Source organism: Anomalospiza imberbis, chromosome 3 (genome assembly GCF_031753505.1).
Source record: "Anomalospiza imberbis isolate Cuckoo-Finch-1a 21T00152 chromosome 3, ASM3175350v1, whole genome shotgun sequence".
In the NCBI taxonomy this organism is placed as follows: Eukaryota; Metazoa; Chordata; class Aves; order Passeriformes; family Viduidae; genus Anomalospiza; species Anomalospiza imberbis.
This window is the reverse complement of record NC_089683.1, coordinates 90,344,285-90,360,311: the sequence shown is the minus strand read 5'-3', so window position 1 is coordinate 90,360,311 and position 16,027 is coordinate 90,344,285. Positions and strand designations below refer to the sequence as shown.

General features: G+C 40.4%; 1 protein-coding gene across 31 annotated transcripts in view; it reads right to left on the bottom strand.

Annotated features, from left to right (window-relative positions):
- Positions 1-16,027, bottom strand: part of ESRRG (estrogen related receptor gamma) — a 372,308-nt gene that overhangs the window by 226,540 nt on the left and 129,741 nt on the right. For 8 of the 31 annotated variants that reach the window (XM_068185650.1, XM_068185658.1, XM_068185655.1 and 5 more), the window contains one exon: positions 111-169. The exons of 15 other annotated variants lie outside the window; for them this stretch is intronic. Coding sequence is in view for 9 of the 16 variants with exons in the window: in XM_068185635.1 (XP_068041736.1) it covers positions 111-169 (59 nt within the window). In the remaining 7 variants the exon portion in view is untranslated. Of the gene's footprint in view, positions 1-15; positions 171-14,201; positions 14,325-16,027 lie in introns of those variants that run through there. 8 more of the 31 variants (XM_068185642.1, XM_068185640.1, XM_068185643.1 and 5 more) reach the window with 3 other exon arrangements.

The window sequence follows — 16,027 nt, the reverse complement described above, 5'->3', positions numbered from 1 at the left end:
CCTTCATGGACTCACCATCCTTTTCTAGTCACATTCACTACGCATTGCATTAGAAAATCGTAACGGTGTTAAAATATTTTGGCAGGATTTGTTATGGCCAGATCACTCACTTCCTTTGGGACACACAAAGCCTCCTCTGGCAATGAAACAGCCCAAATGTCAGCAAATCCTATAGAACAGAAAACGGTCTGTCAATGTAAAGCCTAAATGAATCTCCAGTTAAGCAAAACAAAACAAAACTGTATAACATAAGAATGCACATACAGAAAAAAGAAACAACCTAGAAATATGCACTTTTTATTAAGGTTTCTTTTTTTTTTCCCCACCCTCCAGAAACTTTTGAACAGCATTACAATGAATTCATCACAAGGTGCTATTAGAGCACAAGCTCTCTCCAAGTGTTACCAATTCACGGACAGATTAGAGGGCACATTAATAACATAGTTAATATGAAGTGTTTAGAGCCTTTACGTCGGTGACAAATACGACTCAGCCAAATTTCCTGACCATTGAGGCCACGGAGGAACAATTTGGTAGATTTCATCAACAGTTCTAATTATGTTCCTGTCAAGTCGAGAACAAAGTAATCCATAACTGGGGGGCTGCTCGGAGACAGTGCCACGTGAGAGTAATTTATGCCCATGGCCCTCGCTGTAGTTAGTGTGCACAACGCTTGACTAACAAGTGGGTTCAAAAAATGGAATTTATTAGGGAAAAGACAGCCCTCCAGCTCCAAGCAGCTCATCAGGTGCAGGCTTAGCAGGAGTTATAAGGCAAAGTCTTCTGGTTTATAAAAGCATCTAAAGTCCAGACTGGCCTCAGCGGGTTTTGAGCCATAGGATTTTAACCCAAGACTTCTGCTGGAAGGCAAGCCCACTGCCAAGGCCAGGGTGCAAACCATCCCCTTCAAAATTATCTCAGTCCTTGGGACAGTGGCAGTACTACCTCAGAGGTCAAATAGTACCAGTGCCCTTTTGCAATCCTATAAATAACACACTAATGAAAGATGCAAAGGCATTATTAGTAACAGTAAACTAAAATGTCACAATACACAATGGGTTTCTTACTACAGCTCAACTGGGAAACAGGCTGAGAAAGGTAAAGGGAGGAAGGTAAATGGGGGAGAAGCTGTCATGTAATTTTGAGTCATTTTCCACTGTTATCTATATTGGGATACAGCTTCTATCCTTTCAAACAGGATCATTTTATACATGACACTCTTGCTGCATTTCACAAAAAGGCAAGAATGTCTCCCTAGCACTCAAAGTGCAAAGCCTGGCAGCGGTCATTCAGGATCAGTTACTTGCATATGCAGTGAGATGCTAGAGAAAGTAAAATGATGCATTCCAAATGTATTTAAGAACATTGTCCGTAAACAGAGGGTAAAATAATGTTAGCAAAAAATTAGATCCATCTGAGAAACAAAAAGTACATAATGGGTTTTAAAGCATAGTTTTCTGAAGGTTCTGTGTGGCCCCAGGAAGGCTGAATTCTTCACCCACACTTCCCACTGCTAGAATGGGTACAGGTATGCAGATTCGTACCCACATGACATATCTTGCCAATGGATTTTAGACTATAAAAATGTTATTGGCTTTACTAAACTATTGGTCTTAGTTACATTTTAAATTACTAGTTGACCACTGGCACAGAGAAAATGCAGAATGCAGTAGTACATCTAAACTCTCAGCTTCTCCTTTCACAACTGACTACATTTTCTTATGCAGATTTGCTTGAACCTGTAAATTCTCTGATATCAAGTCTAGGGACTTTCCAAACACCTACTGAGTGGGACAGGATTAGTCTCATATAACTGAAGCATCACAGATTTATGATTACTTGCTCCCCAGGATAAAAAAAAAAAAAAAATTAAAAGCAGTGGTGGCTTTGCAAAGAGGCCAAGAGGAAAGGGAAGAATGCAGTCCCATTCTGCAGATGTGAAAAGAGAAACCTTTCTGCAAGTCAGGGAGACTGTAATTCAGAAGCCAAGCAATGCTTGGACGTTCTAATTCCCAGACTCGTGATTCAGTCACAAGACATGCTTCCTTTCCTGGTGAAATGTCATGCTGCCGCATGCTTCTGTTACAGAACATATCCTAACCAAGTGTAGCAAAAGCATGATGATCCCATTAAGTATCTAACATCTAATACCTTGTGAAAACTAATTTAGTGCTTTATCAAATCTCTAGTTTGTATGTAGAGCATAAACTGGCTACATTTGCTAATAGGGCAGATTGACCCGTCCCATATATTATCAAACCACATCAAAGTCTGCTGGAGGACGTAGCCTTAGCTACTTATTATCCCTTGCATTAACTCTCTCACTAGCTACTCAGCCAATATATTCCCCTGTAATACATCTGTCATGATTTTGCAGGGAAATCAGCAATTCTGAACAGTGCAGCAGTTAGATAACAGGACTAAACCCATCATGGTCACCTGGCTTTCCAATCTTCTGCTAATTGGCATGGACAGAAGCCCTTAGAGCTGGGCTTGCACAACAGCACACCACTCCTGGGCCCCAGAGATTTGGCCTCTTAGTTAAATTTGTATTTTTAGAGCTTGAGTCATTTGTATGATTTCTTCACAATTTATTTACATGCAAGAGAAAATGTTGAATACCAACACCTTCAAATTTACGAGATTTTTTTTTCTTCCTTTTGGCAGAAAAAGGTTGTATTTTGCAAGAGAACATGTGGCTTAGTAATGAGGAAAAAGTGCTAGAATATTAGTAACAATAATGTTGGCAACATTAGATACAATGAGAACATCCTTCTTGGCTTGTATGCTATGCAATCATATTCCCACGTGTTTATTTAGGGTCTTACTTGTGACACTGTATAATGAATTATATATCTGAAGCCATGTTTCTAACTGTCTGGGAACTTGCATACATGGCTAACAGAGGGTCTGGATGGTTGTTTTGTTTTAAATTAACAATTGCTACTATTTTCTGATACATAGTGTTGGTCTTTGGACTTGGAAACCCTGAGCCATTTTACATGGATCTCTTACTGGCCTTTTGACTACCTGTCATCACTAGAATCCAGGAGTTACTGGTGGAATATGAAAAATAAACTAAAATAACAAAATACTCCTTCTTCAAACAGAAATCCACCCAACAGAAATAAAAGATTATTTCACTTTGCATATGTGATTGTACGTAGTTCTGAAATATAATTATATCCATCACGCAAGCCTAGTTGTTCACATTTAACCCAACATTATTTTCTCTTTTTACGGCTTTTTAAGCACTGTCATCTTCTTTTCCCTTCTAACTTCTGTCCCCTCGTGTCTTTAAACATGAGTGTAAACAAGTGAAAGGCATTTAGGGGGGCATGTGGGAGTATTATTAGGCAGTTTGTATAGTTTCTTGGTGATCCCTGATCCCATTGCTGATGGATCATTTTTAATTCAGAGAATATTAAAAACTGCTTACAGCCCAGCTGTGGTTTAGTATCACCAACAAAGGCAGGCCAATACAGTAGTTTTTCTACAGAGTAAAACTTCTAACAAGTAAACTTTCAGCCAGGGGGAATAAATTAGACAACAACAACAAAAAGGCAGGCAGTGAGTTAAAACATCACAATTCTATGTTACTGAATTGAACTACAAGTCTTTGGAGCTCCATCCCTCCCCCTTTCCTTTCCCTCTATATTTTTCTTCTTCTGTTTTTATCTTGAAATCACAGGAACTACGCAGCCTAGCAAGGCTGTAATCACTCAGCGGGAACCTGGCACAAGCACAATGCAACCACCAGCCAGGCAGCAGGAAACTGAAGGAAATCTCTCTCTCCCTCCCCCCCAGGTTTCTTAAAAGGGGCTCGGCGTGAATGAATCTTCCCGGTAGCCACCAACAATTTCTTATTCCTTCCGAGCAATCATCAATTTCAGCATCAAGTGGTTTAGTGGCTCTACAACTGGTAGTGGCAGCGGAGTAAGCCCAGCATGCAAACGTTTTGGCTAATTTAAAACCCTTGTGCTGCCGAATCAAACATGACAAGACAACAGTAAAAAGAGAGGCTATTATCCCAAATGAGAGTCGGCGGATGGCTGAAATAGGCTTGAGTGGCAGAGACAAAAGAGGTGGAAGGAGCAGGGACAACCAGGCATGATAATAGCATATACAGCATGGACTTTCTCCCCCACCCCCAGTGCATTCACACGTATCCCACCTGGAGGAAAAAAGGCAACATTTCCAAGTTTCATGGCCAGGAAGAACAAATACACTTAAGAAGATTCAAAATAAATTAATACCTGGAAAGGCATCTGCCCCATGGATATGGGGAAATTTAACTTAAGAGACGTCACCTCAATAGGAACCCTAACACCCTGAAAACAAAACCTGTCATTTCCTACCTGAATTCATGTCCTGCTGCCCCAAGTTCATTCCCATAAGTTGAGAAACAACTGAGATAGGACAGAATAACTTCAAAATGGGAATAGTCTGTGGCGTGGCAACTCATGAATAGCTGCTACACACAACCAGCTCACAAAGAGCCCAAATCTCAAAGAGCTGCTGGGGAGGAAACATGGAGGGCAGAGGAATTAATTTTGTCAGGCAATTGGGAGACCATAAGCATTCTCACGATGTTGAGAGCCATGAACCCTGGTGATGGCTTGCAGCTCACAGAATGATGACCTGTGGGATCACTGGAGAGCAAGCAAGTTGTCTTTTGCAAGATTAACAATTTAAAAGTGCTGAAATTAATTTTGTTTAATAGCTGTGGGTGCAGACTCCTTACAAAGTAGGTTGCAAGGTCAGCAAGCCTCCTAAAGCCTTTTAAAATGCAGCTTTTTATAGGGACAGTAGATTTAGGGTGGCTTAGGGCTTTAAGATCTAAAAAGCAAAAGAAGGGTAAGAGGTCATTTCCTACCACTTCCAAATCTTGGGTGAAGACATGTTCTCTGTTTTGCTTCTACAATTATTGGTATATTCAAAGTTACTTGAGGCAGTATGGGTTTCTTAGGGTATGCAAAGTGAAAAAAGACATTAAAATCAACCATAAGAACCTGATCAACCAGCACATAGCAGGCTTATCAGACTCACACTGGAACATGCCCACCTGTGTTGCAAAAAAAGCAGTGGGAAATGAGAAAAATCTGGGAGATGAGAAAATTAATCTAGGAGCCTGAGAGACTGGGAGGGGAAAGACAAGGGCAGGGGGAGTGCTCACACCCTTGCCATCATTCAGAAATAGTTCACCTGTGATTCACATCTGCCTCCTTATACGAGATCATTACCCTCTAAATTACTGTACTGTACAGAGTGTTTCAAGGAACAGCTGGGCTCAACACTAAAACCAAAACCAACCATTTAAAAGGGATGTGCTCAGCTTCACACCCTAGTACATGTGAGCTATTGCTCACAACACAGCAGAATCTGCTGATTACTGCTCCCTTCTAGGACACTTTTCTCCTATATTTTTGCCAACAGCATCCAACTAACTGCACAGGTAAAGTTCATAGCCACTCTGGGAAACAGAAACAGAGAATGAGTTTTGCACCACTGTGTAAGATGATCTGGATTTGCTGAAATTAAGCATCATTGCCTTGAAAAATATTTGCATTGCGTGCAGGTGGACCTGTGTGAAAGGAGGACTCTCAATTTAAAGAGAAGTCCAACCTCAAAAAAGCATGCATCCCGATGCAAAGAAACATTCTGTATGTAAAGAAACCCACTTGGTCTCACAAACATATTCAGGGAACCAAGAACTTGAGGGGAGGACACGATCACAATGGATATAGCACATGGGCTTGTTTCATCCTGCCCCCTTCTTTTAAATCTTTTTCCCCATAACATGAAGGAAACACGTAGCTAAGTTTTCAAAGAAAACCCAAAACCAGTAACATGCCAAGCATCAGGCATGCCAGCTGTTCCTAGATAACCCACCCCGGGGACAGGTAAGTGTCACCAACAGAGAAACCTGTGTCATCCAGCCACACAGGCAAGCAGAAACCCTCCAGCCTTTGCAGCATGTTTTCCTGCATAACCAAACTTCGTTACTGTGATCCTGCAGACAGAGGGGCCCCTTCCCTGGCAATGAGGTAACTGATGGTCTTTAGGGAGGACAGAATTAATTCTGCTGCGAGCCTGGCGCTGACAGTGGCCAGAGTGAACACACCAGCCATTTTTCTCAGCCTCTTCCACAGGGAGTTGAAACAAAGAAAGGAGCCCTGGGGAAATACTGATGGCATTACAAGAAAATAATTTTAGATGCATATGAATACTGCCACCACTGTGTGCTTTCAGGCTGACATATGCTAGTGTATGTGGTGTTTCATTTTTTAGTCTCAAAGTTGAATTCATATCCTCAAACAACACTCCAAGAAAAGTCCAGTTCACAGTTCAGCAAGGAACTGCTTAAAAGGCAAGCATGATACAGGTCCTTAGGGCACCTCATCCATCCTGCACTTGGATGGCATTCTCCACCAAGGGACCCCATTAGGAAGGAAGGGCAAACTGAAATCCTAACCCAAAGCAGCCTGAAACAGCACCAGCATACTCGTGTAGCAGCGATGGATGAGCCTCCATTTGTCTTCAAAGCATGGGAAGCCAATATATTTGCTTCAGAGCAAATTCTACTTTACTTTCCAACCTTGTAGTGTACTTAAAGCTAAAATGTATACCATCTTTCTATCTGTGGATAAGGCAGCAAAGAAGTGTCACTCAAGACTCCAATTAAACAGATTGGAAGTGACACACTTCCAGTGCAACTCCATACAGCAAAACACCTTGAGATGCACTGCTTAAAATCAATTGCCCAGGAAGGAATTGCCACAAGCTACAAACAGTTTCCTTTACCCTCCACATAACACAATAAACCAGAAGCATCTTATGCTAGTACAAAGCTTGCTGGAAAGCGCAGTTGCTGTAGGAATGCTATCAATACCAGGGGTATCACAGATCCTATTCTCCTGCAGAAGGTTAGGCCCTTCCAAGCAGGAAGAAACAATATGTTTGTTCTGTGGCCAAAGTAATTATAGACTTGCGTATATTGCTTTATATTTCTCTTCTCATAAAAGAGCTTTGTATTGGTGTTGAACAAGCTGAGTTATGAGACTGGAAGTCTCCAACCTAAACTTAGGTCTGGCAGAAGTAGAAAGAGCTTCACTCACTTCAGGAAAGGTGATTCCATGTATGCCAGGACTGAACACGGCCAAATATTCAATACTGCCCATTAAAATATTTAAACAGTGTAATTCCCTCATGGATAATAAATTAAAGTATATATCTTCAGACTTCTCTTCACATGTTAGTGCAGCAACAATATAACATTGCAGGAGGAACTCACATTCTGCTTCCATGGGGGCAGTTCTAAAGGAGAACACAGATTCAAACACTGTAACGTGAAACATGCGTGATAGAAGAATATTATATTTTTCAAATATAAAAAAGCAGCTGATCACCTGTTTATAGGAATTTCTATCCAGGGCTCTTATTTACAGTTCAGGGGTATCTATTGTTCCAGGTGACATCCAGGAACTATACAAGTGTAATGAGAGAAGACCACCATGATCAACACACACTACAGTTCAAAGGGACCAGCCAGAGAGCTGCTGTGAACACATGTATTTCCTGTGCTCCAGCCAGAAGCCTAAACCTAAAGGTGACCCTGTCCTGGTGTAGCACCATATCACCTCTAGCGCCAATTAGGCTGACCAGAACTGGATCTATCTGCCTACCTATTCAGTTCATATCAGGAAAAAAGGAGAGAGAAAAAAAAAAAGAGAGGCGAAAACGCAAGCAAGGTCAGGCATTTATGTATGAGCCACATACCTTGTATGAGTAACAGCAACAGGGACCCAAATCCCCAAAGCAGCACCAGAAACTGCCTCCTGCTCAATTCACAATTAATGTTAACAACTCATCTCACTTCAAATGCCAGACCAATTCTCTTCCTGTCTGTGTTTAAGACCACAAAAATATCTCCCACCAAAAGGCTTTTCACATATCTCTATTTACTGTCTCTGAAGCCAGCAAGAAGGCTAATCTAGGTATTCTGCCAATCTACAAAACCTAGGTAGTGTGGAAGGAGAGCTATGTTCTCCACCATGCTAAGGGAACTCACAGGGTGTCATCCTAAGTGACTGCTAAAACCATATGGATGAGATGTCTAACAAGACTAACCCAAACCTCACATTTAAACTGCCTCAAAATGTTTACCTTTTCTTCCTCTACATAGCAGACTTTGAACTGGTCCTGGCCAGCAGGACAGTGGAGGAAATTCAAGAGCCACACTCTTCCATCTGCTTCTAATTGGGATCAAACACTTCTCACAAATGTGTTGCCTCAAAATAAGTTTTTTTCCTCAACCTCTAAAGTTCTAAATACCTCTCAGAAAAAGTCTCCACAGCCTAGAAGGTGACAGTGAAACATGAAATCCAACCACCTCCTCACCATTTCTGTGCCTCAGCACTACTTGCCCACAGTACGGCACTAAATTTGAATGCCTTGCAAAAGAAGTGGGAGAGGGGAGAGCTGGAAAAATGAGAACAAGATCTTGACAGAAAACAAAAGAATGGAGACCTAAGTCAAACAGCTTTGGCTGCAAATGATCTCCATGAGCTTCTGCCTCTTTGTGACACAGATGAAAAGAGGTTGCTCTTTCTCTGAGACATCAAAAATGTCAGATTCCACCTATGATTTTTAACACACACACACATTTTATATATATATATATATATATATATATATATATATATATGTATAAAATAATGTAGGTAGTGAGTACTAATTTTACTGAAATCATTGCCATACCTCAACATCTTCACTCCTAACAATCACAAGCCCAAAAGACACCATACCCATAATGGTTTTACCAAAGCCACGGTAAGACTCAGATCAATTTGATGCCTGTTGCAATGGAAAACTTACTCTTTTCACTGGGAAAAAAAAAAAAAAGGCAACCTTGTAGTCGCCTTTGAACTTCTGTCTGTACCACTGGGATAAACGCACTCAATATCAGGAAAAGAACCACTATGAGGGCTTTTATGATGCAGTACATGAAAAAAAAGAAAGGGAAAAAAAAAAAAAGTCTTACAACATGTCCTGTTCCTATTCTGCTAATATTTTTCTTTTTACATTAAGCCTCCTTCTATCAGAAAAAAATGTCCCATATTTTCAACAGGATTTTAGGTTTAGTCTATGTAGAGGATTTTCAGACCAGCCTTTATTGCAGCACTAAAGCACATTAAAAATATTGAGGCTATTAATCAAAGCACTCTGATTCAAAAAATTAAAAAGTGTAAAAAAAAATCAAGAAAATATGAAGCTCAAGAAAAAACAGGATAGTAAAAAATGATTTTTTTTTTTTTTGCCTCTTTTTCCTCAGGCATGTAGAACAGTCATTAGGGAACAGTCTAAAGGAGCTGAGGAAACTCATTACCAGCATGGCCAGGTTACCATTTTGGGGGGTGAGGGGGGGCGCGTTGTTGTTTTGGTTTGGGGTTTTTTGGGTTTTGGGTTTTTTCTACTTTTCCCTTTCATGAAGGATGAAGCACACAGAGTTTTGGGACCTGACTGTGTTATGGAGCAGGAATGACGTGCCTCCAGCCCTGCTCCACAAACCATTCCATCAGCAGAAGTCTCCGGCAGGTCGGAGACGGACTAACTTTTCCAAGGTATTAAATTAAAAGATGTTGAATTAAGTTAAACGCCCCACATTGAACTGACATTTCCCTTTTTTAATGCAAGCTAAGATTGATGAAAAATACCACTTATCTACATTAAGGGTCAAAATATCCAGCAAAAGAAGCCTCTGGTTCAGCGCGTCAGAGCAAAGTCAGTCTTACATAATCCGGGGACCAGAACGCGGATCACATTCTGATGATCCAATTAATGGTGGGATACTTTGCAATCAGCCAGGAAGCAAGGCCCCTAACAGATTGTGGGGCTGTAACATCAATTTCTTAAGTGCATTTAAAGGATTACAAATGTTAGTCCTGGCTTGAGATTGAAACACCTATTGAGGTGCTCTGAACCACATTACAGTAATTGGGTACCTGAATTAATGCCATTTCTTCTGATGGGCGAGTTGAATACATTGGAATTACAGATTTCTTTTGCTGTGTTTCACTTTCAGCCTTTTTCTTCTTATTCTCAGAGCATAAATCTGAGGTAGAATATGTCTTTTTTATCTAGATAGGTTTAATTACAGCCCTGAGGCACCCAAGTAGTGTCCTAATTTCACCTTCTGGATTGTTTGGGTGCACTTTCTTGGTTTTTTTTTAATCTTTTATTTTGCTTATTATTTTACCATGCTATGACATTAAAATGGTAATTTTTTTTCCTTGAAGATTCAGGGGGAAGGGGAAATAGGCTGCTGAGACATGGAGATAGAAAAGTCTGTCTTTTCCTTCCTATATCCCTTTTCCACTATGTAAACCTTTTTATGCATGCACCAGATACCATTTGCAGTTTTGCACCTCTAGAGAGCTAGAACTAGGGCTGCCTCAATTAGTCTTCTATTCCTTCTGAGGTCAGTTCAAGTAAAGGTCTCCATCATATCAAACTGGCAGGAATGCTAACTACCTGGGTATTTCAGACCATACATGGTTCAGCTGAAGAGCTTAAAAACCATGTAGCCGCTTTCAAGTGTATTCAGAGACTACACAGCATAAAGCTGTATTTGTGTGCCAGAGACTAAATTCACTCAGTGTTTTGAAATCTGAAATAGGTTATGGCACAGGTTTATTTGTATGGCTTTTCAGCCAGGCAGTGTCTCTGTTAGACCGCAGTACAGAGCATATAGGATACGCGCATTTTCCTCTTGGATCATCTGAGTTTTGATAATTAGAGTTTTAACAGGGAACTCCATCCATTTTTGTCCTCAGCGTCTGTGGCACTGACATTTCAGCGACCTCGGCAGTGATTTCTCACTTGCAGCTAACTGGAATGTACACAACCATGATATAATGCCCATGCTGCGAAAAAAGAGGTGAGAAACAGAGTGTGGTATTCCAAATATTCCAGTCCGCTCTGTACATTTCATTTATCTGGGTACAGTACATCACGCTCAGATATTGTTTTAATTACTTTTTTTGAGGTCTTATTAGTGATTAGTTATAAATATATATACACGTGCATATTTTAGTTCTCATGTATTATATATCCTTTCTGAGGTATTCCAACGTTTTGTCTTATACTCAAGATTCTGTAAAGAGACTGTGATGCTGCAGTGATTTTGCCTTAATTTTGGTTTTGCTTAAGATAACTGCAAACAGCAAAGATACAGGAGTTATTTATCTTCATTGCCGGTTAAAAGGAAATCGTAGCATATACCTTATGGGAGCTAAGGAAGCACAATGATTTAACAAGCATATGAAGGAAAAAGACAGCTTCTAATTCAATAACAACTTTCTGATGCTCAGGAAAAAGCAGTTTGCATGGTTTAGTCAGATAATCTTTCACAGTTAACTATTTCATTTTATTTTTAAATCTATTTCCCATCACATAAGAACTGTAAGATTTAGGAGGGGTCACTGGGGACCTACCAGCTGTGCTCCTCCTTTCTCTTAAATGTTTTTGAATGTCCCTTAATTTCCAATCTCCATTAACATGGGCTATTCCTAGAGTTTGGAAATAACCCCTCTGAAACACAATAAAACCTATAAACTGTCTCCACATAAGACACGATTAATCAGAGGACAGACATAGTTTCTTTTTAAGGGCCACATGTTGAAGCAGGGCATAAGGTTTTTCAAAAAAGTGTCTTGCAAATCTCAGTTACAGTTTCAGAGCAGTTTTTGACTCATTAGAAGGTGCTGGCTGAAATGATTTACATACAGATAATGACAATGCAGACCCCAAGGACTAGTTAGCTGTTTAGCAGCATATATATTTAATATAACCACTTCCATACATCTAGTTTTAAATTCATTAACAAAAATTAATTGCTACCCAGTAGTCTACATTACACTGCACACAGCTTCAATACTCTTTCTAAATTACTGCTTTCTGTCACTCCCCCCCAGCAATCTTACAGACAAGTTAAACTTTACTGCCTTGAAGGCATTGACTACTAATTTGTAGCAAACCTCGCATTTAAGTTAGTGAGAAATAACAACTGAACTTCAGGAAATTTGTCTTGTTTTTAATATCTCATTAATATTTTGGAATAACAGAAAACTTTCTCCCTCTCCCCTTTGGCAGAAGCACAGTGATATCCTGAGGGCTCTCCTGCAGAGAAACCAGCAATAACAGCTCCAACATGCTCAGAAAGCCCGGATCTCACTAGCATTCATCTTGGAGCCTATTCAAAGCTTACTGAAGTCATAAAGAAACTCTGCATTAGCTTCAGCATTCTTCAGTTTAGACCTTCCAGTCCTATTGCCCCCCCTTCTCCTCCCCAAACCCTAATTGAGCTCTGCTGTGTGAGCATTAATTATGTTGTTATTGATGTGGCATATTCAGCACGAAGTGACTCGTGGTAATGCTGTTCAAATGTCTGTCTGCTTTTTTATGGCTTGGGTAAGGAGAAAAAAGTTACTTTTCATAAGTAATTAACAAAAATTAGTCTTGGATTTTTACAGATGCATAATGATTAGGACCCAAGGGGGAGGTAAGGTTCACTTTGTAGTAATAACATTTAATGGATTAAAGAAAGAAGTCTTTCCACACTCTTTCCATCATATTTCCCAAATATTTACAGTGTACACCTCGGGTTTGAAATAAGCCGGGGAGAATTAATGCATTGCTTACACTTGGAATCCGAGGTGGCCCCGTCCCAGCAGGGCAGTACAATGTGCTGTATCTTTCCCTTCTCAGCACTTATCTTAATCTTAATAACTAGCCAGACAACTGACTCCAGAGTCCTGGGCTTATCGACTGGAATTTGTCACATGCACACAAGAGAAGACAAGAAATGCATTATATAACAATGCCATACAAATCATTATCTTTTAATATTTAAAAGTATGTATTCAAAGTCTGATATGAACCCATTTTGGTTGAACTCAATTCCACTGGTTGTTATTAAATTTGATAGCAAATGAACAAAAATACACTTGTAACGTATTTATCTGCAGAAGAGTTTATTTGCAACAGATCAAAAGGCTGCTTCTTACTGCATTTTAGCTACTGCTATCACATGCAATCTGCTTTTTAAACATGCTTTGATATGGGAAGACCATTTTCAAAACAGGTTAATAGGAAATATATATATTTATTTATTTTTTTCCCCAAGTCTCCCAAGCACCAAGAAATACCCAGAGCATGAACAGAAAGTCTATTGCGCCCTCACTGTGTGTCTACAGCACGATTACTTTGAAACAAGTTTATATAAGCAAGAGGAATACCATTCCAACTGCAGCCACCAGGCGCTTGGACCGTGCTTTTAAAATTATCATACAGATCTGAATTTTGGTTCTGGTGCCTCACACTAAAGGGCATTTTTCGCCAGGAGGCAGAGGCACCTGTGAACCACAGCACCAGGGGTAGTCTCTGCTGCAAGGCTGCTCTCCTAAGAGGATTTTCCTGCTTCTCCCTGGTAAAAACTCTGAGTATCTACACAAGGTGGTGAGGGGGGAGCAGAAGCACATGGAGAATAATGCTTAGGAGCCCACCCTTGCAGAAAGAGGGGAAAGGACAATGGTGTTAAGCACACACCCTGTCAGTATTCCCTCTTGCTCTGCCTGCAAAAGGCTAAGAGAGAGGATGGGTATCTCACCCACTGGAATTATTAACATGCACTTGAAGTGAGAGCATATGAAATGAATAGAGGTTAACAAAGATGCTGTAAATTCACTCCTCTCCTCTGCTTGCTTTGCTCTAAACCCAGCCCATACAGCATCCCTCATGCCAAGTATTACACCCTCAGCAATGGGGTTCACCCAACACAAGATACCAGAGTTGTTCTCAGACTCATTGCCACTGCCAGATTTTCCCAAATATCTTTTCCACATTGAAAACTTTTGAAGATTACCCTAGGCCAATCTTTGTGTTAAATAACAAACCACAGTGAATCAATTAGTTAATCAATCCCATAAGGCAATCAATTAACATGAACTAAGAAATCCCTGAGCAGACATATTCTCACGTGAAGAAAGGTCATCCACTGGGGCCTTCATATGTCTGTTCATATTAGTTTAAGCCCTGGTTTAGAAGGAGAAATTTTCCTCTGATAACAGTTCTTTGTATTGATGTGTCAGCACAGACACCTAGTCTCCGTGTACGTCTGGCAGAGAGCGTCTCTATTTTACTCGTGTAATAACTAGAGGCCACTTTCAGAAGAGGGAATCTGAGATTTGTGCTCTGATGTGGTGAGAGACGAGTCCTCTTTTGGTGCCACTGAAAGGACTTTGCACCAGGTTTTGAAACGGTACCTGAGCAAAAAAAGGAAATGGGGCTTTTTCAGGCACACACCTCAAAAACTGCAAGTGCAAGTAAATTTGCCATCACCCCCAAACAGTGACTCAATATCTTGTAGTTGTATGGTAGTTATCACTCAGGGATAACTCACAATTCAGTGATAAATCCATTCATTCAGTTTTGCAGCTGACCTGTAGCCTAAGAAGTTGAGGTCACCTCTGTACATCAACTGGGAAAGCTGAATTTTTGGGTGGGAGGAAGCAAAGCCACACAAAAGGCCCCACATCAGTATCACTGTAAAGCAGAAGGTTCAGCAGAGGCAAAGGTGGTGGGCAACGTGAATTCTGTGAAATGAATCTCAGGAATCCTGTGGAATCCTGCTTGGTCACCCCACCACTGCTGGTTTTTTTGGACAGGGGCTGTCCTATGGAGTTGCTCAGTAGCACAAGTTTCTGTGCAGGGGAATGTGGCACCTGGTCTTGCACGCCTCCAAAATCTGCCACAAGTTCAATGTCCCTTCTGTAGCACTCCTCTTCCACTAAACAAATTATACACTTAACAGCAAACAGGGTATCAAATAAAGGCTAGCAGTGCTCTTCTAATCACAGCCAGACTCAGGGGGAGAAAGAAAGATGCCTGGAACAGTGGAGAATTGGCCTATCTTGGGATGGGGGGGAAAAAATGCAAAGGTATGAAAATGTATTCAACAATGCTCTCAGTGCTCAGATCCAGCAGTGACAGGGCTATAAGCAGATGCATTAGGCTGGAAATATATCAAGGTTAGATTAAGCTGCAGAGTTTCCATTTTATTAATGGTCTTCAATCTGACTCTTTAATAAAATGGAAACCATTTGTAAAATTTTGATCAGAATCCACACTTAGCTTTCAAGTGCTTGCAACCTCTGGGTATATTCAGGAACAGATTTCAAAAAGTCCATGCCTAAAAATGAAGGTGAGGAGGAGATGAGGAGAAAATTACTCGAGGTGAATCATACCTTGGAGTGAATTATTATGTAAACTGTGAGTTAGGCTAAATGAAGAAATCACTGGGACAGCAGGGTGTTTTATCCACAAATTACAGAGATATGCTGGACCACTGGGGTGTCTGCCACAGTGGTGTAACCAGAAGAGTAAACATCTAAGATGTCTATACATAAATATTATCCTCAATGCCATATCTTCTGCCAATGCCAGAGCTACAGGTGTGTTGCTTGGAACAGGAAAGCATGAGAGGCCAATGGGCTGAAGAAAGGGCAGAACTGCAATTAATGTAATGCTGTATCATTATCAATTCATTCAAGTTTCTTCTCAGCTGCTGACAGAGAACAGAAGAAAGAAAGGTTTTACCTAACAGCTACTGGAGAAGGAAGTGTTGTTGGATAAAATAAAGGTGACAGGAAAAACCATTACTGGAAATATCACACCACAGTTCCATCTCTCATGCAGAAGAGAGCCTGCATAGAAAGAAGTAGAAGTTCATGCTTCTAATGTAAAAAGATTGTGAAACTTGTAATTATATGAGCCATATAATAATTTCATTTAATAGCAATCCTGCCAGAAAGGAAAAAAAAATCTTGCAAGTGCATATGCTGTGCTGCTGCACTTCTTTTTGAAACCTGAAGAAGAAATCTTAAAGGAAATAATATTTGTTATAATATGGCAGGGTGTGGATTAATTACTGTAAGTTATACACAGATTTCTGAAATAATTTCAGGTA